Source organism: Heptranchias perlo, chromosome 36 (genome assembly GCF_035084215.1).
Source record: "Heptranchias perlo isolate sHepPer1 chromosome 36, sHepPer1.hap1, whole genome shotgun sequence".
NCBI classification, from domain to species: Eukaryota; Metazoa; Chordata; class Chondrichthyes; order Hexanchiformes; family Hexanchidae; genus Heptranchias; species Heptranchias perlo.
Window position 1 is genome coordinate 16,718,723 of NC_090360.1, and position 27,313 is coordinate 16,746,035.

At 43.6% G+C, this 27,313-nt stretch overlaps 1 protein-coding gene across 3 annotated transcripts in view; it reads right to left on the bottom strand.

Annotated features, from left to right (window-relative positions):
- LOC137304143 (glutamine--fructose-6-phosphate aminotransferase [isomerizing] 1-like) overlaps positions 1-27,313 on the bottom strand; it is a 79,558-nt gene that overhangs the window by 38,140 nt on the left and 14,105 nt on the right. Inside the window, exons 2-10 of one of the 3 annotated variants that reach the window (XM_067972641.1) lie at positions 27,068-27,272; positions 25,067-25,174; positions 23,949-24,074; positions 13,932-13,990; positions 12,370-12,504; positions 11,100-11,161; positions 5,463-5,542; positions 4,782-4,893; positions 1,036-1,199 (exon numbers count right to left, since the gene is read on the bottom strand). In XM_067972641.1, the coding sequence (XP_067828742.1) occupies positions 1,036-1,199; positions 4,782-4,893; positions 5,463-5,542; positions 11,100-11,161; positions 12,370-12,504; positions 13,932-13,990; positions 23,949-24,074; positions 25,067-25,174; positions 27,068-27,119 (898 nt within the window). In that variant the 5' untranslated portion in view covers positions 27,120-27,272. The remainder of the gene's footprint in view (positions 1-1,035; positions 1,200-4,781; positions 4,894-5,462; positions 5,543-11,099; positions 11,162-12,369; positions 12,505-13,931; positions 13,991-23,948; positions 24,075-25,066; positions 25,175-27,067; positions 27,273-27,313) is intronic. The other 2 variants (XM_067972640.1, XM_067972639.1) reach the window with 2 other exon arrangements.

Consider the following 27,313-nt stretch of genomic DNA (forward strand, 5'->3'; position numbering starts at 1 on the left):
GGTAGGTTGCCACTGGAAGAGTGACTCAAATGAAGACTTCAAATAAAGGAAATGCAAGAATTCAATGGGAGTGAGAGTAGGAGGTGAATGACGAGCTGGAAGGGTCGGACGACCTTTTCTCATTCCTGCTCCGTCTACATTCAAACACTATGCAACTCCCTCAACAAAACATAAAATTACATACCAACATCCGGCAATCTGTGTTTTTCTTTAAATTCCTAACCGGTAGCAAAAAAAGATCCAGTTATGGTTTTTTTTGCACATTTTTTACATAATATATTTGATTTTAAAATTGATATTCGCTTGTCTTTAATTCTGTTCGCCACCCCCTTCTTTTGCTACTCATTTATTTCATACTGCTAGCATTGATGAATTCAACCGTTTCCTCTACATTTCTGCTCTCCCTGATTTTTGCCCCAGCTCCTGGAAGGGAGTTGAACAGGGGAGATAAGGAGAATTTTTTTTTGAATGCAGCAAGCTGTTGTGATCTGGAATGCACTGCCTGAAAGGGTTGTGCAAGCAGATTCAATGGCAACTTTCAAAAGGGAATTGGATATATATTTGAAAAGGAAAAATTTGCTATGCGGAAAAGAGTGAGGGAGTGGGACTAATTGGATAACTCTTTCAGAGAGCCAGCACAGGCACGATGGGCTGAATGGCCTCCTTCTGTGCTGTAATATTCTATGATTCTACAATACTGAGGATCAGACAATAGTTATAAAACCCAAGACCTTCATACATTAGTATCACTCAACCTGTCGCTCAGATTACTTTCTTATAAACATTTCTAAGCATCTGGACAAACATTGTCGCTGATTGTTTGGTGCAGTCACTCAGAGGCCACACGACAGATGGTGCGGTGAATTGCAAATAGTCTCACCATCGTATTACAGGACGTTCTTCTGAGGTGAGGCCGAGGCACAACGGTGGTGTATCTAACCATCTTATGGGATGGCTGGGTGCCCCATTCGCCAGGACTGCTGCTCCTCGCCTCAGTCAGCACCAGATTCCGTCCGATTTTGCCTCTGCCCTTACCTTTCATCATCTGCTGCAGCTCCACCTGCAGCGTCTGGATACCGCGCGCTGGATAGTCACTTGCCGCGCGCTTGACCCGGTGAATAGAGAGGCAGCCCTCGACCACCGCCGCTACATCATCATCCTCCAGGAAAATCGCTCGGTTTGTGTGCTCAATGATAACGCTGTAAAAATCAAACCCCACAGTGACAAACCGCGAAAATGAACAATACTCGTGACAAACCCCGCCCCCCGCGAACGAACAATACTCGTGACAAACCCCCGCGAATGAACACTCGTGACAAACTCCGCCTCCCGTGAATGAACAATACTCGTGACAAGCCCCCGCGAACGAACAGCGCTCGTGACAAGCCCCCGCGAACGAACAGCGCTCGTGACAAGCCCCCGCGAACGAACAGCGCTCGTGATAAATCCCTCTATGAACAATACTCGTGACAAACCCCCGCAAATGAATACTCGTGACAAACCCTCGCGAATGAACACTCGTGACAAACCCCTGCGAATGAACACTCGTGAAAAACCCCGCCTTCCGCGAATGAACAATACTCATGACAAGCCCCCGCGAACGAACAACGCTCGCGACAAGCCCCCGCGAACGAACAACGCTCGTGACAAGCCCCCGCTAATGAACAATACTCGTGACAAATCCCTCCGTGAATGAACAATACTCGTGAAAAATTCCCATGAATGAACAATACTTCCAATAGGAACTTTTCATACATAAAACCTGCGGAAATCCCATCCACCTACCATAGAACATCAGGAGTTCTAACCATAAATTAAACTGAAAAAAGTCATTTTCTAAAAGAAAGACGTATTTATACAGCTCCTTTTCAGTGACGTTGGTTAAGGGACGAATAATGGCCAGGCCACCGTGAAGAACTCCTCTGCTCTTCTTCGAAATAGTGCCTTGGGTTCTTTTACGTCCATGAGAGGGCAGTCAGGGCCTCGGCTTAATTTTTCAACCGAAAGACGGCACCTCCAACAGTGCAGCACTCCCTCGGTACTGCACTGAAGTGTGAGCCTGGATTTTGTGCTCAAGTCTCTGCAGAGGGACTTGGACCCACAACCTTCTGATTCAGAGGCAAAAGTGCTACCACTGAGGCACAGCTGACACGAATTGAGGGGCATGAATGGGCCAAATGGCTCTCTTTTGCTCTGTGCTGTGTATGCATATCTTGCAGAGTTGACTTTGTTTTAAATTTTTAATGAAATCTCCAACAAAAAACATTTATGACGACTAGCTTTATACGAAAAAAAGTGGCTGCAGTGTAACTGACTGGATGGCATCCTTTTCGACCCTGAACTCTGCTTCCAAGTAGTTCAGGTTTTCCCGTTCCCACCCTTGCCCTGCTCCCTCCATCCAGGCTTTCCCTCCCTGTATCCCATTCCCATCCTCACCCTGCTCCCTCCTCTCTCAGGCTTTCCCTCCCTGTATCCTTTTCTCATCCTGTTGCCTCCTCTCCACCTATGATTAACGTGCTAAAAAATTAATTGCCAAAAACACTAAACCCATTAATCACAAAAGTTAACTGCGATTAACTGACAGCCCTCCTAATTTCTTCACCTGAAAAAAAGATCAAGCCGTGCTATTGGCAGCTCCATTACACTCAGTCCCGCTGTTCAACAGATATCAATCCAGCTACTTCTAAAAGTGTCAACTGGCCCCAACCCAGTTACCTTCCCTGTTGTCTGTTCCACTAGCCTGTGGACGTGCGAAATAGACACTCAGAGTAGGTAGCTGGTTCAGGGTCATCTTTAATAGTAGCTCGACTGCTATCTGTTAAGAAGCAGGATTGAGGTTACACAGATATCAATTCCAAATTCTAACCTTTGACAAGGCTTGTGAATTCTGTACTTGTGTTTTTGAGTTCTATGCTCATTGTCCAAATAAAGTAGCTTGCTTTCTTCAATCTTAACTATACCTTTCAAGTGTTTTAAAGACATGCATCACATTCCCCCTCAGTCTTTTCAACAACAAGAGCAAGTTTAGTTATTTTAGCCTTTCTTCATAATTTAGTCCTCTAAGATTGAGAATCATCCTGGCCAGAGTGGATCTCCATGATTCCAGTACAACTTGCTCTGACTTGAAACCCAGTGCTCTCCAGGTGCACCCCACTATCCAATCTGCATTATTGATGACTGTTTCAAACTGACCAGATGCTTTCAACGTGTAATCCAATGATTGCTCTCAGACCCTTTAAGGCCTCTACCAGTGGAGACCCTTTTATTGGTATCTCCCGGCTCGCTGCACACCCTCCGTGACTGGTGGGCAGGTCATGGCGTTCTTGCTGTGATTTCCCCGGAGTTTATCCCGTCGATTTAGTTTGTTATTTTTGTTTCATTTTGTTTCAAAAATCAGTTTGGGTGGGCTAAACCCATCTTGGAAATTTCAGAGGGGTCACCCCTTTAAGGGGAGGTGCTTGACCGTCGCCATGGAGCTGGGCTTTGCCTGGCTTTGCATTTAAACATGCCTGCTTCAAAAAGGGACCCTTTCATGTTCCCCGTTTTCGAGTAGGCACTTGTTAAATCCCAGTGAGGTTGGGTTTGGACTTAAAACAAGACCCTCTCATGTTATCCCACCATTGGGAAGCATTCACTGTGCAATTTTAATATTTTTTTCCATTAAAAAATTGCACAGCACCATTGTGCATCCATGTTTGATGATTTTGCATTCCCTGCATCTGAAATTGGGGCTAATATTTGCCTTTTTCCTATTTGTTTTTATCGTGTAGGATTTTTTCTAACCATTTTTTGCCCATTTTTTGCTTCACGTGCCCCTTCCCCACTTCCTCCAGTGCTGCGGTACATGTGACAGAGTTTTACATGAGGTATTAACCCTACCCTTCAAAAACATTGAATTCTCTGATGTGAGCGTACCGTTGGTGAACCACTATCACGTGGTTTGTCCATTTGCAAACTTCTAGATCGCACTTCATAAATAAAGAGGAAGTCAATCATTTGAAACTCACCCAACAACACTAAATACCTTATTGAAGTCAGAATCTCTATACTGTCTGACTGTCCTTAGCAGTCACAATTAAAGAGAAAGAAAATCAAGCATTTCAGCCCGAAATTTGCTAGAAGCCGCCAATCTGCAAATGTCCCTCACCAAACAGCAATTGAACTCTGATTGACCTCATCAAGTGTTTACTTAATAACAATTCAACTTTGTGACTTTGATGGGACACAACTTTACCTTAGCAGAGTATTACATTGTGCATGATAAGCTATAATGTCCCTGTCCTTTTTAAATAGGGCATTGTCTGACTTTCCTTGAGCAATGGCACAGGAGATTCACTAGTAAAAGTACTTTTTCTCTCCCCAGCTGTCTCAAGCAAGTCATACTTTGTTAGAAGTATAAAATAATCTTAAAAAATACACGGCTGTCGTTTCCCTGATGGATTCTTCTGATCTGGAGCCAGAAATTTACAAGTAGCTTCGATTATCTGCCATTGCTTATTTAAACCACTTATCCAGAGGGAGTACTCAAGTGGTCGGCCTAAAAGGACAGGCCAGGTTAACCAAGCTCCATCTTAGCAGCTAAACAGCACAACTGGGCTGCATGCTTCCCATGAACAATGCCACAAAGGCTTAAATACAAGGGGAAATCTTACAAGAACATGCTGCCATTAGGACTCCTCACTTACCAGTTGTGTATCTTAGAAACACTTTGCCCATAATTTTCTGACCATTCATTTCCATCTAAATCAAAGTACTAAAGCTTAGAAGATCAAAATGTTCACCTGGCATCCGACGCAAAGTAGTACTCGACCGACTTCTCTTCCCCAACAGGGTACAAAGAGGTAGAACCATCATTGCAAGGGACAGGGCAGCTTGTCTTCACTTCTTTACCTGCTAACATCATTCAAATATCTCACATCAAAACTCAGGAGAGAATTACATCATTACCCACTCCCCTCCCCAACCCACACAAGTGAAAGATCAACACAAAATAGTAGGACATGTCAATAGGCACAACGTTAACAGGAGAAGGTGAGTGGACAAGTACTTAAATATTTGTATTACCGACCTACACCATGCATTTTGTGCTGAAAACATAAATGTATGAGCTGGGTTGATGCAAGATAAAGGGATTCCCTTGTAATGAATCTGCTTCACTATTTTGGTATCATTGGGTTTGGAGTCCAAGAGCAATTTGGAGCAGGCATTTACTGAATCACCTAACTTCGCCTTCAATTATTTTATTAGATTCTTTAAGTGCACCAATGTAAGAGTCAATGTAATACTACACTAAATGAGTCAATGTAATACTATACTAAATGAGTCAATGTAGTACTATACTAAATGAGTCAATATAAAATTATGAAGGGCAATAAACTGCTTTTAGATATTCAATGACCTATAACCTCAAATGCATCATGTAAAGAATGAACATCCCTACCTGTAGCTCTGATGTTACTTACATGTACGATACAGAATTGGTATGTGATCTGTAGAAAGTTTGTGTATGCTTCTCACACCAATCATCAGAGGGCTTCCCCGTCTAAATAAAAAAAAAAGCATACAGTCCTAAATGTTCCATGTGTGATGTGTACAAATATCACTTAAAAGATGTAAATGTCAACATTTTTGTAAAATTAAAGCAAGGACTTGCATTTATATAGGACCTTTCATGACTTTAGGATATCCCACAGCCAATCAAGTATTTTGACCTGCTGCTGTGTAAGAAAACATGGCAGCCAATTTGCACACAGTAAAATCCCAAGCAACGAGATCACTGACCAGATAATCTGTTTTTGGTGATGTTGGTTGAGGGATAAATGTGGACCAGGACATCGGGGAGAAATCCCCTGCTCTTCTTCGAAATAGTGCCATGGGATCTTCTACGTCCACCCGAGAGGGTAGGCAGGACCTCAGTTTAACGTCTCATCCGAAATACGGCACTGCCGACAGTACAGCACTCCCTCAGTACTGCAGTGGAGTGTCAGCCTAGATTATGTGCTCAAGTCTCTGGAGTGGGGCTCAAACCCACAACCTTTTGACTCAGAGACAAGCATGTTAAAGGTGTTTTGCTTTTTGTTCTCCTATGTGCACTTTTAAACTTCGGTCAGATTTTAACTTAGAGCAGATTTTACTCCAGACTTGAATACTAAATATCTAACTCCTAAATGAAAGGACTTTCTCAGGTGCTGTAGCTTTCCTCAGTTCTTCCTTGGATATGATCAAGGCAGATGTTATGACCCATAAAGACCATCGACTGTCATTTGTGAATACATTGTCATAGCTATTAGAATGAATCTCCTGGTGTCCACTTGGGGCAGACCAAAGGTGAAAATCTGAATCTTAAAGTTTCAGGGCTTGAGGGAAGATTTTTTAACACTTTCTAGATCCAATTATTTAGAGTTTGGTCTGTAAATTTAATCATTTTAAATTGTAAACGCACCTGCTATCAAGACCCACGCATTTGGGGCTTGAGGAGGTGATGCCTGAGGGTGGGGGTGGAGTTTCTTTTAGAAGGGAACTTGAGAATTAAAATGAGAAATCCAGTTGTTGAGGCTTCTGCCAGTCATCCTGGACACGTGCAAAAGCCATGTCAATCCCAGTCGGCCAGTTCTGTCGATGCCGTTACGGAACAGACTGATGAAGGGATTCATTTGGGAACCTAATTTAAAATTCTCATCCTTGTGTTCAAATCCCTCCATGGCCTCACCCCTCAATATCTCTCTAACCTCCTCCAACCCTCTGAAACCTCTGCGTTTCTCCAATTATGGCCTCTTGTGCATCCCCGATTTCCTTCGCCCCGCCAGTGGCAGCTGTGCCTTTGGCTGTCTAGGCCCTAAGCTTTGGAATTCCCTCTCTAAACCTCTCTTGCCTCTCTCTCCTCCTTTAAGACACTCTTTAAAACCTACCTCTTTGACCAAGCTTTGGTCACCTGTCCTTATGTGGCTCGGTGTCAGATTTTGTCTGATAACGCTCCTGTGAAGCGCCTTGGGATGTTTTACTACGTTAAAAGTGCCATAAAAATGAAAGTTGTTTTTGTTAATGGTGATTTATCTTGAGGAATAATAGACAGATTCCTAACACTCAGATGAGCCATATTCTGAAGAGCAATGTGGTCCAGCAGGGAAGATGATGGTTGGAGTGGACCTCCTTCAGCAATAAAAAGAAAATTTGGGCAGATATGGTCTCAACTGGAGACTTTTCTGATTGCAGAAAGGGCCCAGTCAGCTAAGTCCAGTACTCTACAATTTCAACTGCAATTCATGCTTTCCTGTTGGATAAGAAATTGCAGCTTAGATAAAGAACAAAAAGCCAGAAAGAAAGAGCAGGACTTAAATTTAGACTTGACTTTCTGGAAATCCATCTGCACCAAGATAGGGAGCTTCATGGAAAGGTGAATATTTGACCCCGAGTAAGATATGGAAGCAGGTTTCAGATGTTCTGTAAGAAACCTAAACTGAACTGGACCAGCCACATAAATGCCATGACTACTAGAGCAGGTCAGAGGCTGGGTATTATGTGGCAAGTGGCTCACCTCCTGACTCCCCAAAGCCTCCCTATCACCCACAAGGCACAAGTCAGGAGTGTGATAGAATACTCTGCACTTGCCTGGATGAGTGCAGCTCCAACAACACTCAAGAAGTTCAACACCATCCAGGACAAAGGAGTCCGCTCGATTGCCACCCCACCCACCACCTTAAACCTCCACCACCGGCGCACCGTGGCTGCAGTGTGTACTATCTACAGGATGCACTGCAGCAACTCACCGAGGTTTCTACAGCAGCACCTCCCAAACCAACGACCTTCACCATCTAGAAGGACAAGGATAGCAGGTGCATGGGAACACCATCACCTCCAAGTCACACACCACCCTGACATATATCGCCGTTCCTTCATAGTCGCTGGGTCTAAATCCTGGAACTCCCTATCTAGCAGCACTGTGGGAGCACCTTCACCACACGGACTGCAGTGGTTCAAGAAGAAAACCCACCACCACCTTCTCAGGAGCAACTAAGGATGAGGAATAAATGACGACCTTGCCAGCGACACCCATATCCCAAGAATGAATTTTTAAAAAAACTTTATGAACTTCCAAATGCCCAATCAATAAAATTGTACTTTACACTATTGTAAAGGTGAAATAATTTCACAACTAGCAACAAAAATTGGAAGGGAAAAGCCAAAATCTTTGAAGCTCCTTGTTAAAAACGGTGAAGTGGCTCTTGCTACTTAGGAGCGGTTTAAGTAATAAATCCCAGACTGCAGTATTATAGGGACAGTGAGCCTCAGATTCCTAAAAGATTTGCATTGAAAGTTGAACAAAATTATAAAAATAACTTTAAAGCATTCAATTACTTCCTGAGAATATTCCTGTTACTCTTAGGCTCCATTGACCAAACCTTGCAGATTTCAGTTGGTTTTGGAGATTAGTTTATCTTGCCCATACCTGCACAGCAAAAAACATACACATCAACCACAAGGGTAAACAGAGAGTGACTGGTTATGTGGAGATACGCAGGGTGGCAACTCTGCTAAAATTCCTGTGGATTTGCCAACAGATACATACATTTTGGCAAGAATTTCCATCATTTACTAAATCTTTCCATCCAGTTTTTCAGCAGGTTAGACTGGTAGTTAACAGGTCCTGAAATCTGAAAGTGCACGGTGAACAGGCTGATATCCCATTCGGACAGTTCAGGGGCCATTTACAAATAAATTACTCGCATCCTTATATATTTTTGAGTAAAAATGAGCACGGCCACAAAGAGAAGTACAAATGAGGGAGGCCATTCGGCCTATGCAGCTCATCCTTCAATAGGAACCTACAAAATTCCTATCACTACATCTTGAATAATTCCAGAATCTGTGCCTCCACTTATCCAGAAACCATTCCAGGTAATAATCACACATTGTATGAAGAAGTGATCTGGAGTTAGACCTGAATTTGCCTTTTACTAGTTTGTACTATGGCCCCTTGTCCTATAGTCATGGTTTAAATTGAAATGGTGCTCTGGATTAACCCTTTCTATTCCACTTTATATAGCCTGTAACTTTACAGTTTTAAGGTGTTTCCTAAAGGAGGAGAGAAGGGCGGAGAGGTTTAGAGAGGCAATTCTAGAGCTTAGGGCCTAGGCACAGTCGCCAATAAGGGGGTGAAAGAAGAGGGGGATGAGCAAGAGGCCAGAGTTGGAGGAACGCAGGGTTTTTGGAGGGTGGTAGGGCTGGTGGGGCTTACAGAGCTAGGGAGGGGCGAGCCCATGGAGGGATTTGAACATGAGGATGAGAATTTTAAAATTGAGGCGTTAGTGGAATGGGAGCCAGTGTGGGTCAATGAGCACAGGGTGAACGGGACTTGGTACGGGCAGCAGAGTTTTGGATGAGCTGGTGGAAGATGGGAGGCCGGCCAGGAGAGCACTGGAATAGTCGAATCTGGAGGTAACAAAAGCATGGGTGAGGATTTCAGCAGCAGATGAGCTGAGGCAGGGGTGGAAATGGGCAAGATTACGGCGGTGGAAGTAGGCGGCCTTTGTGATGGAGAGGATATGGGGTAGGAAGCTCAGCTAAGGGTCAAATAGGACTCAGAGATTGTGAACAGTCTGGTTCGGCCTGAGACAGTGGCCAGAGAGGGCGATGGAATCGGTGACGAGAGAATGGAGCTTTTGTCTCCTTTCCTCATAATGCAGTTCTCTGCCACCAAGGGTCAGCTTGGTGTTCCCATCTTTGCACCTCTTCCAGGCCTTGGATGCTGCGGAGACCAGAATGAAAGCTGTACTGATAGTGCGGTCTGACCATAACACTATACAGCTTCAGTATGATGTCCTCACATTCTCTTTTAGGTGTTAGCTTTGGTTCAGTGGTAGTGCTCTCGCCTCTGAATCAGAAGGTTGTGAGTTCAAGTCCCACTCCAGGGACTTGAACACATAAAATGAAATTTCAGTGCACTACTGAGGGAGTGCTGCACTGTCGGAGGTGCCGTCTTTTAGATGAGACATTAAACCGAGGCCCTGTCTGCCCTCTAAGGTGGATGTAAAAGGTATCATCACACTATTTCGAAGAGCAAGGGAGTTCTCCCTGGAGTCCTGGCCAATATTTATCTCTCAAACAACATCACTAAAAAAAACATTATATGTTCATTGTCTCATTGCTGTTTGTGGGACCTCGCTGTGCGCAAATTAGCTGCTACATTTCCTATATTGCAAAGTGACTACACTTCAAAATTACTTCATTGGTTGTAAAGTGCTTTGGGACTGAGGTTATAAAAGGTGCTATATAAATGCAAGTCTTTCTTTGTTTTCTTTCTTTTCCTGATCTGGCATTATGGCTTCGCATTCTATGTGCTTGTTGATTGCTGTTCCTCAATGACTGGACATGGTTAAGTGCTGAGGGCGTCAACTCCCAGATCTATCTGAACCAGTTGTCCAGCTAATTTTGACTCCATTCATTGAGTGCATCCCCACTTTTTCCTTTAATGTGTAACACTCTGCATTACTTTGTATTGAATTTCTAGGCCCGCTGTAGTTCCTTTGCTGTTTCATCAGCCTTCGGCTGCTTTAGTATCTGCAAGTTTGACCAACTTGCATTGTGCTTCTGAAAGCAGGACGCTTATGTAGATTGGAAACATGGGACACCAGTACTGACCTCAGGGGCACTCCATTGTATCTTACCAGCCTGACATCACTCCTCTAACTAGTACTGCTGATTCTTCTCTATCAGCTCATTCCTGATCCACCTGGAGCCCCTACTGTTTCTAACCTACTGTAGCAGCTAAGGGTTTAGACAAAATTTGGAGGTGGATAAGAAATTGTTAGATAGGAATACCCATGCATTAAGATTGAGTAGCAGCTCTTTACATGGATGGCTTTCTGAAACTGTAGGTACGCTACAACGTTGGGTTTTCCAGAAGGGAACAAAAGAAATTCTAAAATGAGAAAGGTCCATCAAGCCCGTTCCATCGTCGATTTGTAAGTCAATTCCCCAAAAAAGTCGAGGAGTTTGGACAGATGGGATCTTCCTAATCTAAAACCGGGTGGGCTGCCATTTAATAAGCTATTTACTGATATGCAAACTTGTCTCTAAAGTACAGAGTCACAGTACTTTACCTGGTGCAGACAGCTTGTCCGGGGAAGTGAACACTCTTGAAAACTAAGGCGAAAGCACCTTCCTGTAAAATTTTAAACAGGCATATTCATTAATATACATTAAAGTGTATTTGTAAACAAAAATGTCAGTACATATTTCAAGTTTATTAAGTAACAATTTTAGTTTATTTATATTAACTGATGAAAGTTGTTGATTTTTCTTTTTAAGTTTTACTTTCTAAAACTTATTTTTCCATCTGTTTTTAATGCCTCCCCTGTGCATCGCAGCTCATCCAAGAGGGTGAAGTGACCTGCTCTCAGACTTCAGCCAATGTCACCCTCCACCAGCAGCTCAGATTGATACATCTGTGCACTGCTGATTGACTGATGTTCCTTGCAGTAGCTTGGAACGAGCCTGGGGAATAAAAGTTCATGGCTATGGTGACCTCGATTGACAATGGCAGTGCCGTCCCTCTGGTTGTCGGCAGATCAGATTCCAGCAGACAGCACAACTCAGTATGTCTCTGGTGAATCAGAATGTGCAATGATAGTTTTCCTAGGAAAATTCGACAGTAGCTATGCCTGGATCTGTTGGCAAATTGGATTTGGGGGGAGTCCATGTCTGGTGTAAGAGAACTTACCTCTCTTCCAAATGAGTGAAAGAGAGAGAGAGTGCGAGAGAGAGCGAGAGCCCAAAGGAATTTCCATTTCAGATTTTTAATGGGTCAATAAAAAATGGTACAACTAAAATTCCAGGGTGGGGGGCAGGGGGATAAATACAAAAAGAAACGACAAAAATCCAAAATCCAGTTCTCAGAGATCCAATTTCAGAAACGATGAGAAAAATCCAGTTGATTCTCCCCGTCAAGCGGTCATTCGTTATCTGCCCAGAACAATCCTGATCCTCAATCACCAACTTCAATAGGGTGAGTTCATTACACCACTGTCACCATTTGCTTGAAAGAAGCTCGTGCACATTTTGTGCTAAGACATCGAACGCCAGCCAGAAGATCTCGCACTCCGCAAAATGCACGCTGATCTGGCAAAGCACATCGCTGCCTGCTTTCCTGGCCCCTGCTGGCTCATTTCATGGCAGCGCCAGTGACCACATGAAATGAAAAATATGCCCTACAATTGGACAAATATTACTTTGTGAGGGTACAATTTTACATGCCTGCTCATTAAACTTTTTTTTTAAAAAGCAGAAAATATAACCCTACCTCACCCTTAATTTCAAAAACAAAACCTCAAATAAGCAGAACCTCTCTGTGACTCACAGGCAGTCACTTACCAGCTGTTGGATGACTCTCTCTACCAAGGTGGCAAAGCTGATGTTCTCATTCTCGCTGTTATCATATATATATTTGACCAGTTTTGCAATCGATTCTGTATCTGTTTCAGACTCAAACTCATACCCTTTGCTTTCCTGAAGGTCAAAGCACATGAAATAGTTAATTACGCTGACAGCAACAACTGGAATTTCTACATAAGGAGTGTCCGAGGGTGCCTCACGAAAGGGTGTAGGAAATGGAAGTCAGGAGCCGGGATGAGAGAGATTAGGAGAGGCTGAAGGGATGGGATTTGAGAAGGCTTTTAAGAGGTGGAGAAGCGAGGGGAGGGGAGCTCAAAGGAGGGAATTCCAGAGAGCGGGAATTGCAAGGCAGCTAAAAGCTCAACCACCAACAGTGAGGCAAAAGAAGGGAGGATGAATAGATGGCCAGAATCAGAGGAACAATTCTGTCTGTCAAAACTTAATATTGTTACCAGTAGGATCTGACAATGTAACTTTCACTATTCCCCCCAATAAATCAGTTGAGTACCATTATCTACACAAAGTGATGTTACTCCCCCAGTTTAAGAGTACACAAGAATTAACAGACTTGCATTTATATAGGGCCTTTCGTGTCCTCAGGATGTCAACGCACTTCACGGCAACGCATTATTTTGAACTGTAGTCACTGCTGTTGCGTAGGCAATTTGTGCACAGCAAGATCCCACAATAAATGACCGGTTAACGCCGCTCATCCTACAGACGGCACCTCTGACATTACAGCACTCTCTCAGCGCTGAACTGGAGTGTCAGCCTAGATGATGTACTCAAATCCAAGGAGTGCGGTTTGAACCCATGACCTTCTGATTCAGAGGCAAGAACGTTACCGCTGAGACTAATAATTGTTACGTCACAGTACCATAGAGGGTAGTGCATCAGTCACTCCCCCATTTTACAAATAGCTGTGTAAACTTTCCTACTGATATACAAAAGGGCCTAAATAGGCACATAACAGCAGCCCAACTGGTGCACCATGTTTTAACAGTGCTCATTCCAATTTTCAATATAAACTTTATCCCATATACTCTTTAATGATTTTAAACATGGATTACAGGATCATACAAAACAAGGATGTTTAAGGGAGTCCAGGAATATCCTGAGAATCTGATGGGAAAATTGGGAAAGCTCAACATGTGAAGAGCATTGAATGCAAAGGCTCCAGGATATCTACCGCCCACAGTTTAATTGCAAATATGTTTAATACTAAATTGGGTTGGCTGAAAGTGACTCCTTACTATGATTAAAAAACTGCAAATATACAAGAACGTCACTTCAGAGGAGAGGGGAGAAATTGGCAAAATAGCAACATCAGGGTGTATGTCCAGCAGAAACCGTGTTTGCCTCAGTATGCACCACTGAAACGCTCTTTTGTTTAGCTTGAAATATAATTTACTAAAGCATCTTCACATATCTGACCATTAAGTTAACTTTATTGACTTTAGTCATTTTAGAAAACATTCAGGAGAGGAATTAAATCGGACAAAAATGTAAACGCCAATAGTAGAGGGTTATTGAGAGCTTACCAGGAACTGCCGCAGATTCTTGTGGTTTGTAATGATGCCATTATGAATGACAATAAACTCTGCAATTTAAAAAAAAATTAATGTAAAACAGGGGATAAGAAATGCACAATCTATTAAACAAGATCGAACGCTGGGGTATGGGTCAAATAAAAGAAATGATTCGAGGAACGTCTGTGTCCAGGAATAGAAGGCGTCCAGCTTCCTTGTCCTGGAGTGGAAACAAGGAAGTCTATGGTTGTCCGGGAATGTGAATGTCACCTCTTTGGCCAATCCTCGAATATCCTGAGCTATCTCAGTGCGGATCCTCCATTTGTGCGGATGGACTATAAGATGACTGAGTGGGGTCTGAAGTACAGTTGACCACTCGCCTACTACGGAGCGGAGAGAGACATCCCATGGGCAAAACAACATTGTGCCAGTTTGCCCTGCATCCTGGCAGTGCACAGGAGCATCGAGACCCCCCCCTCTGTTTATTGATATAATGGATTACAGTAGTAATGCCTGTCCAAATGCTCACATTGCCCTGTCTTAGAATCATGCAGAATAGAAGGAGGCCATTCAGCCCATCGTGCCTGTGCTGGCTCTTCGAAAGAGCTATCCAATTAGTACCACTCCCCTGCTCTTTCCCCGCAGCCCTGCAAATTTTTTCCTTTTCAAGTATATATTCAATTCCCTTTTGAAAGTTATTATTGAATCTGTTTCCATCACCCTTTCAGACAGTTCATTCCAAATCATAACAACTCACTGCGTTTTAATCGCCCTCTCCTAGTAAAGAAAGTACTTGCATTTATAAAGCACCTTTCACAATCGCAGTACGTCCCAAAGCACTTCACAACCAGTGGGGTACTTTTCAAGTGCGGTCACTATTGTAATGTAGGGGGAAACACGGCAGCCAATTTACGCACAGCAAGGTCCCACAAACAACCAATGACCAGATAATCTGTTGGTTGAGGGATAAATATTGGTCAGGACACTGGGGAGAACTTCCCTGCTCTTCTTCAAAAAGTGCCGTGGGATCTTTCATGTCCGCCTAAGAGGGCAGACGGAGACTCGATTTAATGTCTCACCCAAAAGATGGTACCTCTGACAGCGCAACACTCCCTCAGCACTGCACTGGAGTGTCAGCCTAGATTATGTGCTCACTGAGGCTTGGTGTAAAGGAAACACTATCTGTTGCTGAGCCGACCTTTGGATTGGTTTCATCTAGCCGACATCTTGAAGGTCAATGAGGTTAGCTGGTACAAGGGTTGAAATCTGATGCCCCAGTTTAATTTGAAGATTGACCGCTGCTGCCGAGAGGCCTGTAAAAGGGCCAAGCAGCAGTAATCCCACCCCCAAAGTGGGCGGCGGGCAGTCAGTTCATGGTTCTTTTTCCTTCTCTCGTATTGTCAAGCTGCTTACCAGCGTGTTATACAAACAAGAACAGACATGCCCTACACAGGTCTAAAGTACCTGACGTCAGCAGGGTGTCTCGGCTATTGTGAAATGTCAGTCTGCCTCGGGCTGTGAAAATACAACTTCTTCTAAGGACGTTAATCTGAAACAACCTCTTGTTGCTCCAGCTTTTACCTGATGGTCCTCGGGTTCCTCCCCCTGCTCACAGTCTCTGAAGAGGAAAAACCACAAATTCTAGAAATGACAAATAATAGCAGAAAATATTGGAAATGCACATTGGGTGAACCAACTCCCTGATCGACCTGTTGTGCATTCACAGGGTTTTCTGTTTCTATTTCCAATATCCTTCATCCTTGGACCACTAGGAGTACAGTATAGGGTAAAATGGGACTTGCTGAAAGAGTTAACATACAATCCATTTGCAGATGGTGTTTCCCCTTTTGGTCTTGACTACCACCAAAATACAACTTCTTCTAAGGACGTTAATCTGAAACAGTCAACACGGACTGAAGAGGACAAGTGAATGAAGTGAAAAGTGAAGCCAATGAGGGAAATGGCCCTTTTGCTAATCCAGCACAGTCTGTAGGTGTATGCAAGTACAACTGACACAGATTAGTAACAATCTGTCATGATACCAAGACAGGTAACTAAAAATCCTGTCTGTCTTCTTCAACCAGGACATCTGATCACTACAGCAAGAGTTCTTATTGGGGTTCAGGAAGAGGGTAGGCTCTTGGGAGCAGTTAGAGAGAATACTTTTCATACCTTCGTCAAAAAAGGCATGCCGATGGCCTCTTATCCTTTTATGTCTCAGACACTCTTGAGTTAATCCTACCTCTGAACATTGGCAAAATGATGCTTCACAGCCCGAGGCAGACTGACATTTCACAATAGCCGAGACACCCTGCTGACGTCAGGTACTTTAGACCTGTGTAGGGCATGTCTGTTCTTGTTTGTATAACACGCTGGTAAGCAGCTTGACAATACGAGAGAAGGAAAAAGAACAAGATGTCTAAGAATGCATTGCAGGGCTAAATAAGACTTCTGAACTTTGGATCACATTGGAGAACAACTCAAGTTTGGCTAACATAGGAACAGGAATAGGCCATTCAGCCCCTCGAGCCTGTTCCGCCATTCAATTAGATCATGGCTGATCTGTACTTCAACTCCATTTACCCACCTTTTCCCCATATCCTTCCATACCCTTACCCTTCGATAATCTATCGATCTCAGTCTTGTGAATTTCAATTGCCCCAGCGTCCACAGCCTTATGAGGGAGAGAATTCCAAATTTCTACTACCCTTTGTATGGAAAAGTGCTTCTTGATTTCACTCCTAAATGGCCTAGCTCTAATTTTAAGATTGTGCCCCTTTGTTCTGGATTCCCCCGCCAGAGGATAAAGTTTCTCTGTATCCACCCTATCGAGTGCCTTTATCGTTTTAAAGACCTCGATTCGATCACCCCTCAACCAACAGACATCATGTAGCCCCCCAGGATGATGCAGCAACATTAGGGCACAGCCCCAGCCCTGACAGCACGTTACGTTCACCTGAAATTCCTTAATGAAGGCTTTGGTTTTGAAGTCAACGGTCAGAGTCTTTACATTTGCATGCTCAGCAGTCCAGAATTTTCCCCAATTTGTTTTAATGAATGGGAAAACCACAGGTGGACGAGTGCGGAATCAGAAAACCTTGGTCCATATACACTAGTACATCTCTCCCTCTCTCCCCCCCCCCCCCCAATTACAGCTACTAGTTGTGCATCAGATTATTCAACCAGAAAGTGCCGTCTCATATAACAAAGGAGATGCCTGGATATATTGATCAACTGTTTTCTAACAATATCCATTTCTGTTTGAAAGGCTGCATGTGTTACTCTAAGCAATGATACCAATACTCTTGGTCGAGTAAACAAACTCTCTATACAAAGTGGGAATGGATTCGGTATTATCTTTTTTTTAAAATGAAAAGAAGTTTCCTGCCTCAATGGTTCAGTTGGCCACAGCCCAACAGGTGTGGAACAGAGCCATACAGAGCGGGAAGATCCCAGGTTCAAATTCCGGCCTCGGAGGAGTCAGTTGATCTCAGCTGAGGAAGGAGAGTTGGGGGTGAGGGGGAGTAGGGGGAGAACTGGGAGAGAAGGGGTTGACATGATAGTCCTTAGTCCCCCTAGGATAAGACGACAGAAGAGAAAAAACAAATTATCAAGGCTCTTCACACCTATCCTGAACTGAAAATTGCATGTGAGAAGTTAGGAACATAGGAATTGCTAGATGAAAAAAGACCAAGTTCCATCCAGTTCACCTTCTACCATCCTGGAAGTCGCCTGATTCCGCGAGATGCCCTTGAGGCCGCAGAAGGGACAAGACTGTCGTCCACCTCCTGATGGACCGGCCCTACTCGCAGAGGGTGTGGAGAGAGATGCGTTGGTATCTGTCCCGGTTCATCCCCAACAGCTCGGAAACACAGGGCGCTGTGCTCTAAGGGTTGTTCCCTGGGACGCGCACCGAGACAGATATCAACTGCTGCTGGAAGACCATCTCGGTGAAAGAGGCCCTTTGGTCCACCCGAAACCTGTTGGTCTTCCAGCTGAAGGAGCTGTCCACGACCGAGAGATGCCGACAGGCACACTCCTAGGTGCAGGAGTATGTGCTGTGGGACGCACTGAAGTGAGGTGTGACCTATGCAAAGGCTCTATGGGGAAAGACCACCGTGTAAGGCCATCCCACTTTGCATTGTACAGAATGTATTAGAAGATATGTACTTTGTTTTGAATTGTAATAATGAGATCATAATGTGTACAATCTGCATTGTGTTGGTTCGAACCATATTGTTTGAAATTGTGTTCTTTTACATTTAACTGTGTGTAACTTTAAATTTTAATGAAATAAAGTATATTTTGAAATATTAAAAAAATGTTGCATGATACAATGATAATGGAGTTGTTGACTAATCAAAGCAATCAATCTCTATCAATTAGTCCACAACAGACATGAGGTGAGGAAAACCCCAGTGGTGGACAGCTTGGGAACCGTAGGTCCAAAGTCACCTGTTCCTCCTCTGCACTCACCATGTCGTGTCTCAAATTACTCATGCACTGTGTCCCAGAATGTTATTTTCTGAAAGAAATCTTATCTAATTTGCAACTGAATTAATCCATACTAACTGCTTCCATCGTCTCCCCAGGGAGCCTGTTCCATGGATTGACCACTCGCTCACTGACTGACATATTGTTTCCACAGATTAGTTAGACCAGTAGATTCAGCTGTGATGGCTCCCCCTCCCCTCCACCTAGTCTCCAACACTCAAGGTGCCAGCTCACACATGAAGATTAGCCACTTGTGTGAGGTACTGAGCAGTGGACATTGCACAGGGTGCCCTCAGCCAGTGAGAAACAGAGCGCAGAAAATTGGAGGGAAAAATATTGTTTATAAAGTTGTGGAAGGGAAAAAAAAAAACTGTGCTACATATTCCTTGGTTATTGAAAACTGGAATCCAAAGCAGCCCTGGCAATAAGTTTTAAAATGCAGCAATGTATTTGAAACAAGAGCATTCCCTGGTGTCCTGCTTCCCTCCTGCAACTGGTTCCATCAAACAATAAGTACCACAAACAACTGCAATGCTGTGATTTTTCATTGCTCTGCTGTCAATTAAAGACAACTTTAAACTGTCACACCTCAGAACTCCCACATCCTGGGGATGTTTACATAGGTCACACAGCTCCATACCATGGACCCTCGGGAGCCACATATTAGGGCCCATTCTCTGAATGTGCAAGCCCCTCCCTTCCTCTCTTCCCCCCACCCCCACTGCTGACCATTGGGACATCCCAGGCTGCTGCCTATGTTGTTCCATCTATAATGGCATCCACAATTTCCCAACATGCATGGCTGGTGGTGGAGTCTCCTTATTAATCTACACTTTGCATCACACAACACTGACACCAAACTTACAATAAAGCTGTGGCATGACTGTTTTTTGAAATCACTGTAGTGCTCTCATAATGATAATGGAGTTGTTGGCCAAGCTGTAGTGCTACTTTCCCACAACAGTGACTAGACTTTAAACATACTTAATTGGCAGTAAAGCGCTTTGGGACGTCCTGAGGTCATGAAACGCTATGGAAGTGCAAGTTCTTTTCTTTCACATGCTGTATTCACAATTTCTTTTTAAAAGCCAATGTAGATTTAACACAATTCACAATACAAAATTATATTATGTACCTATCCTGTATATAGCGTCAGCCGTGGCTCAGTGGGTAGCACTCTCGCCTCTGTGTCAGAACGTTGTGAGTTCAAGTCCCACTCCAGGGAAATCTAGGCTGACACTCCAATGTACCACTGAGGGTGTGCTGCACTGTCAGAGGTGCTGCCTTTTGGATGAGACGTTAAACAGAGGCCCCGTCTGTTCCCTCAGGTGGACGTAAAAGATCCCACGGCACTATTTCAAGAAGAGGAGGGGAGTTCTTCCCGGCGTCCTGGCCAATGTTTATCCCTCAACCAACATGACTAAAACAGGTTATCTGGTCAATATCTCATTGCTGTTTGTGGGACCTTGCTGTACGCAAATTGGCTGCCACAGTTCCTACATTACAACAGTGACTACACTTCAAAAGTACTTCATTGGCTGTGAAGCACTTTGGGACGTCCTGAGGTCATGTAAGGTGCTATATAAATGCAAGTCTTTCTTTCGATATAAAAAATAATATATTCCCTAATGTTTAAAGCAAGATTCCTACCACAGCACTGTGTTTACTTAAGTACCTGCCAGCTCCTGCTTAGCACCTCCATTCACCTTATTTGTATACAAGCGAGTGTTCTTCCATCTACAGGGATAGTGTTTGACCAGTGGCCGTGAAGGCAAACCAAGCAAATATTGATGCAGACTATAGCAATGCAGAAATAACCATATATGTCTCCAACAGCTCTGCAGGCACTTTCACCTGGCCTTGAGGCTGAACTACTGAGGCCTCAATATCTCTGCACGATAGATCTAATAAATTAGCTGCTTTTGACTTTCTGCTCTGAGACTATCCCTTCCCCCAGGGCCAGGTCAAGTGCGGCTGTTTACGAGCTCAGTACCAAACTGCCAGGACTTGTTAAACCGACTGCCAGGAAAACCTGTTTCTGGCGAATTTCTGTTCTACGCAGAACGGGCAATTTTACATTTGGCGGCTCGGAGACATCTGCATGAGCCGCACGCTTCAGGCATCAGCAGCAGGGAATGGACTTTGCACAGTGTTAAAGCAGCTTTTGGTAACAGTGATAACTGCAATGGCAGCACTGGTTTACATAGGAACAGGAGTTGGCCATTCAACCCCTCGGGCCTGTTCCGCCATTCAATTAGATCATGGCTGATCTGTATCTTAACTCCATCTACCCGCCTTGGTTCTGTAACCCTTCATACCTTTGCCGAACAAAAATCTATCAAACTCAGTTTTGACATTTTCAATTGACCCCCCAGCCTCAACAGCTTTTTGGGGGAGTGAATTCCAGATTTCCACTACCCTTTGTGTGAAGAAGTGCTTCCTGACATCACCCCTGAACGGCCTAGCTCTAATTTTAAGGTTATGCCTCCTTGTACTGGACTTCCCCACCAGAGGAAGTAGTTTCTCTCTATCAACCCTATCAAATCCTTTAATCATCTTGAACACCTCAATTAGATCACCCCTTAATCTTCTATACTGGACAGAATACAAGCCTAGTGTAGGCAACCTGTGCACATATTTTAACCCTTTTAGCCCCTTATCATTCTGGTAAATCTGTTTAACCACCTTCAGCAACAGTACATCTTTACCAGTCGTTCGGGTGAATACAAGTTACCTGTGTCACCTCTCGACTCCTAATGTTGCAAACCAGGTTCCAGACCTGGCAATGCAGCAGTGTAATCGGTGGAATAGATTAGTGTCCAATATTGGGAGCTGGAAGGACGGGTGAGTCCCAGTCGGTGTGGGTGTGCTGATGGGAGAAGACCCCGATCCTGGGCGCGGGAATTGCTCTGGAAGCCAGCTGAAACGGGCAAATGACCTGCCTTACGTGCCAGGCGCTTGGCAGCCAGATCTCGCAACTCAAATTCATTCAAACCAAGCTGGCAGATGTGAAGCCATTGTGATCCGTCCGTGATACAAGACAGGCCATTCAGCATTCGCCCAGGTAGATTGGGGAGCTTGTACGGAATATAAAATCATGATTTCACATGCTACCTTATCAGTTCTAAGAAACTGAGGAGTCCTTTTTAATATAACAATTCTGCTGAACTTTCAACCCACTTTAATCAAGCCTTTCTTGGTACATTTTGGTTCTCATCAAGGTGAATAATGTTAGCACTGAAGAATGGAACTCTTTCCCATTTGGGCAGACAATGTTACCATCAAGCACTCTCAGCTTAGGTTCAGCACAGCCAACTGTGCAGTAAAGCTTCCCCTTCTCTGCCACAACAATATCAATTACTTACTCTAAACACTTAAAGCCCACCCCCTGTAAGAATGTTGGAAATAGGGAAAAATTGAAATATTTTTAATACTACTACTAACTATCATGCTCTGCAGACTGTGCTGCGTATTTTGCTGAATTGTAAACTGTTAACCTTTGACTAGTGCCTGACTCCATGTCGCCCTCATTGCTAGACAAGACAGCTATGTGATAAAAGAGGAACAATGACCCAAAAAGCGGAATGATAATCCAAAGATAGTAACAAAACTGGGGCCATGGCTGGATAGCGAGACAATGCAGACACGCAAACTGGCCACCTTGAAAAACTACCTTGAAAAGGGTCTTGTGGTTAAATGAATAATGTTAAAACAAGCTGACCAGCTTGAATTCTTTGAAAAACAACTTCGTTAATCTATAAGCGTCTTATGAGTGTTGTCCCATATATAGTGAGAGTTTCCTGCCAGGCTGAATATAAAAACCCAATGTCTTTTGGGATCAGGGCAGAGGAATCAGCGAAGACCTCCCAGCTGTCTGAAGACGATACCACTATCAGATGAACAACTGACTATCAGAAGACTGTGGGAAAACTTGAAACAACTACGTCGCCAACTTAATTACGACCTCTGCCCATAGATCAAACAGGGTAATATTGTTTTGATCTTTGGTGTCTAAATATTTGATACCTTTACATGTTTGATTTGACTATTAATAAATGAGACATTGATTACCAATTGGTGTCACCTCCGAATCTGTTACATCTCTACAGCACCAATATGATCATTTCCATTTTCATTACCAGCCATCCTTACACTCCTTCCAACTGCGATGGTCAATCAGGGGCAGTTTTGCACCGTGCATCATAACCTGATTCGGTCTCCACCACAAAGACTATCTACTTCCACTTCGGTAACATTGCCCGTCTCCGCCCCTGCCTCAGCCCATCTACTGCTGAAACCCTCATCCATGGCCTTTGTTACCTCCAGACTCGACTATTCCAATGCTGCCTGGCCGGCCTCCCATCTTCCATCCCCCACCCCCCATAAACTTGAGCTCATCCAAAACTCTGCTGCCCGTATCCTAACTCGCACCAAGTCCCGCTCACCCATCATCCCTGTGCTTCTTGACCTACATTGGCCCATCAATGCCTCGATTTTAAAATTTTCATCCTCATTTTTAAATCCATCCATGGCCTCGCCTCGCCCCTCCCTATCTCTGTCACCTCCTCCAGTCCTACAACCCTCCGAGAACTTTGTTTCTCCAACTCTGGCCTCTTGTGCATCCCCCACTTCCTTTGCCCCACCTCTGGGGGCCGTGCCTTCAGCCGTCTAGGCCTTAAGCTCTGGAATTCCCTCCCTAAATCTCTCCAACACCTTTAAGTTGCTCCTTAAAACATGCCTCTGTGACCAAACTTTTGGTCACCTGTCCTAATATCTCATGTGGCTCTGTGTCAAATTTTGTCTGGTAACGCTTGTGACACACCTTGGGAAGTTTTCTAAATCTGCTATCTCTTCCTGGCCAGTGACTGGCTAGCACAGTGGTAACACTCCCTATATAGAATGAGCCTCACATGAAGAGAATGTGGTTCACCCCAGCCAAATATAATCATTCAGAATGTTGCAGTATCACAAGGAAACCCATCAAACATTGACTTAATGGGCAAGTGCAGCAATATACACAAACTCTACCACCAACCCTTAGTGACAGTCTCCAGGGTACACCTCCCTCTACCGCCGATCCCCACAGACAGTCTCCAGGGTACACCTCCCTCTACCACCGATCCCCACAGACAGTCTCCAGGGTACACCTCCCTCTACCACCGATCCCCAGGGCCATTCGCAAAAGACATGTGCGATTTACTTGCCATCACACTGCATCATGTAAATTACACAAAGTATATCTTATATAATGAATGTAATGTATAGCAATCTGTTGTAATTGAAGATCAATTTCAGTTATAAAAGTGCATCAAACTATCCCAGCAGAGATAACAGAAAGCATTGACCAAGCAGTTTTAAAAACACCAAGGTTAACAAGGTCTACAAATATTGAACATAATGATATAATGATTATGGCAATACCTTTAAACATTGAACTGTGTCACAAACTCCTTAGATTACCCGAACCATTTATCTCTGAGGCGTAACTGAAAGGTTTCATTGTCACAACATAACGGTGCTGGAGAATACACTCACCGTTGTCCTTATCTGACCGCTGGGGATGACTATTGACGAAATTCGGGACGCCATGTGTTGCCCAGCGAGTGTGTGCAATCCCTAAATGCGTTTCAAATTCTACGTCAAAGTCAACATCTTCTTGTTCTAAAAGAAAGTTTGAACAATAATTAACATACACCACAGTGACAACAGTGGAATTATGCAAACACAAATTACCCCTATTACAATATGTATGAAAGACAAAACGTTTATACAGACACTTATAAAAGTGTTTAAACCTATACTCAATGCTATTGACACAAAGCTTCAATGTCACACAAAATACTAATAAAAGAGATACTTTTAATGATTGAATGGTGTTGCTATTCCCTGGCACTGTATAAAATTCAGCACGTTCCAAACGTGCACTATTTGTTTTTACAGGCGTGTGAGAAACCGACAGCAGTGCACGCCAATGTCGACAGTTGTAACTAATTTCCACACTTTGCACTGCTTATTACATCTGATTTGTTAATAAAATGCATGTTGAAGTTCCTCACTTTAACTTGTGAAATTGAAAATCTCACAAACCACTCGTTTTTCAAGTTCAGCTGATAGTGAGACACCTTTTCATTGTGGAAACGCAGAAGAAAATGAGAATTTTTGCTTACAGTTCTTTTTACTTTTTGTTCAGAAAAATGAGCATGTTTCATTTGTGGGGTGATGTTGCTTTAATTAAACACAGGGTTTAGTCAGACCAAAATAACCCCAAGAACTGCTTTGTTCTCAAACTTAAGTTTCCTTTTAAATATAAAATGTGAAACTAGCTTCAGTTACTGGAAGGAAAATGGTAGAAGCAACAAAATTAACTCCTTGATGGAAAAAGGGATAGAAGGATATGTTGAAAGGGTTAAATGAAGAAGGGTGGGAGGAGGCTCATGTGGAGCATAAACACCGGCATGGACCTGTTGGGCCGAATGGCCTCTTTCTGTGCTGTAAAATTTTATGTAATTTTGTTTTAGAAAATAAATTTAGGTCACATAATCTGTATATTTTTTGCAGCTTTTTAAAAAACAGACAACTGGGACATATGATAGAGGAAACACATTCCATGTTACATCAGTGATCTTACAACTTAACTTTCCCGTTGCACTTACTGTTCACTTCCTCTTCCAAGGTCTTTATTTTCCCATTCCTTTTAATGATACAGATTTGCTTCCCTTTATCTTCCCATTCCTTGTTATTTCCTCCATCAATTCCTATTCCTAGTAAGGAATTCAGAGAAATTTACATTCAACAGCAATTTGCATTTATATAGTGCCTTAACATAATGAACTATCCCACCAACCATGATCTAATTGAATGGTGGGTCAGGCTTGAGGGGCTGAATAGCTTACCTCCTATATCCCATCCCAAAATGGGCATGGGAGAGAACGGTCGACTAGCGGTAATGGGGGAGTTGGGAGGAGTGACAAAGTCAAAAAGGTAAGAGTTTGAGAAGGCTTTTAAAGGCAATGAGAGAATTAGAAAAGCAGAGGGTTTGGGGGTGGGGCGGGGGTGGGGGAAGTATCAGAGAGTAGAACCAAGGCCACTGAAGAATGAGCCCAGACAGTGAGCGTCAGCAGCTGTTCAACCATGGGAGGCATCGTGGCTACTCCCAATTCTATCTTCACCTTGAATGTAATCAAGAATGGGTCTCTTCGCCCAAGGTTGACAGCCATTGTAGGGCCTCAAGTGCTAACTCGGCACAGGCCAGGGATCAAACCCAAGGCCTCTGCAGACCGTATGATTCAGGTTTACACTGGACAGTGCACTTACCAAAAGAGCCATGAGGAGAGCTAGACAAATCTTTAGCTGGTGCGTGGATAAGTTCAATTATGTAGCCCCATTGCACATTACAATAACATTTATTCTGCATCATGCTCTCTAGGAGACTAGTAGCAAAAATATGGTGTATCAATTAAAAAGAAAGAAAGAAGGGCATTTATATAGCACCTTTCATGAGTTTAGGGTATCCCAAAGCGTTTTACAGCCAATTAAGTACTTTTTAAAGCGTAGTCATTGTTGGAAAACGTGGCAGCCAATTTGCGCACAGCAAGCTCTCTCAAACAGCAATGAAATAAATGACCAGATCATCTATTTTGGGTGTTGGCTGAGGGATAACTAGGCCAGGACACCAGGGATAACTTGGCCTGGACAACAGGGATAATCTCCCCTTCTACATTATTACAACAGTGACTACACTTCAAAAATATTTAATCGGCTGTAAAGGGCTTTAGGACATCCTGAGGTCATGAAAGGTGCTACATAAATGCAAGTTCTTTCTTTCTCTTCTTTGAATAGATTTTTAACGTCCATCTGAGAGGGCAGACGGGGCCTCGGTTTAGAATCTCATCCGAATAACAGCATGTCCGACAGTGCAGCATTCCCTCCCCTCAGTACTGTACTGGAGGGTCAGCCTAGATTATGTGCTCAAGTCTCTAGAGTGATACTTGAACCCACAATCTTCCGACTCAGAGGCGAGAGTGGTACCACTGAGCCACGGCTGACACTGTAAAATTTTAAAACACATTGCAATTCATTCAGTGAGAAGTCAGGGTTTAGAAGGGATCAAAAGAAAAGTGAAAAGTGTTAAGAATGTTCTTTTATAAGATATTTGGCCAAATTTCACCACAGATTAGAAGGAAACCAGGTGAAGGGCCGCAGAGCAGATGCAGTTTTGAACCCTGCGTCGCTCACTCCCAGTCTGAGCCAAATTAAAGCTGTGGTCTCTCCCAGCGGAGAAAAATCGGGAGGGGAGGGGGATGCCTCAGCAATCTGTGGCACCTCTCCAGTAATCTGATGCAGGGGCCTCAGAGCAAGCTAAGCTCTCATCTGTAGGCACCAGGCCAGATGAAGAAAAGGAAAGTTACAAAAGAAAAGGGAAATTTAGCCCAAAAAATACCTCATGGAAAATTAGCACCAAACCAGCTCGTGTGATTTGATGCATATAGGGGCGAATACCGCAATCTAACCCAGTGCTTAGTTAATTCAGCAGCAACTGATCTAGGCCTGGTACTTACACTATTAACCTCTTAAAACTTGGATAGAATTAAAATGTGAAACCTTTAAAATCAGGGCTACAGATCAATTACTATACAATGACCCTGAACCATGACCTCTCTGTTGCCAATCCGGGTACAGTACACCCAATCCCTCTGGAGATATCATCACTTCTTTGTGTTCAACTTCAATTTGTTCTACGAAGTCAAAGTCACTCAATTTTCATGCTTGCTTCAAACTCCAGGAGCATAAGCAAACTGGCTCTCCCATTTCAGTCAATGCCAGCACTGTTCTGTGCTCACCCAACAGCAGATACACTTCCTGCAGGTTAAAGACGGGCAAAGTTTGCTCTCCTTCCAACA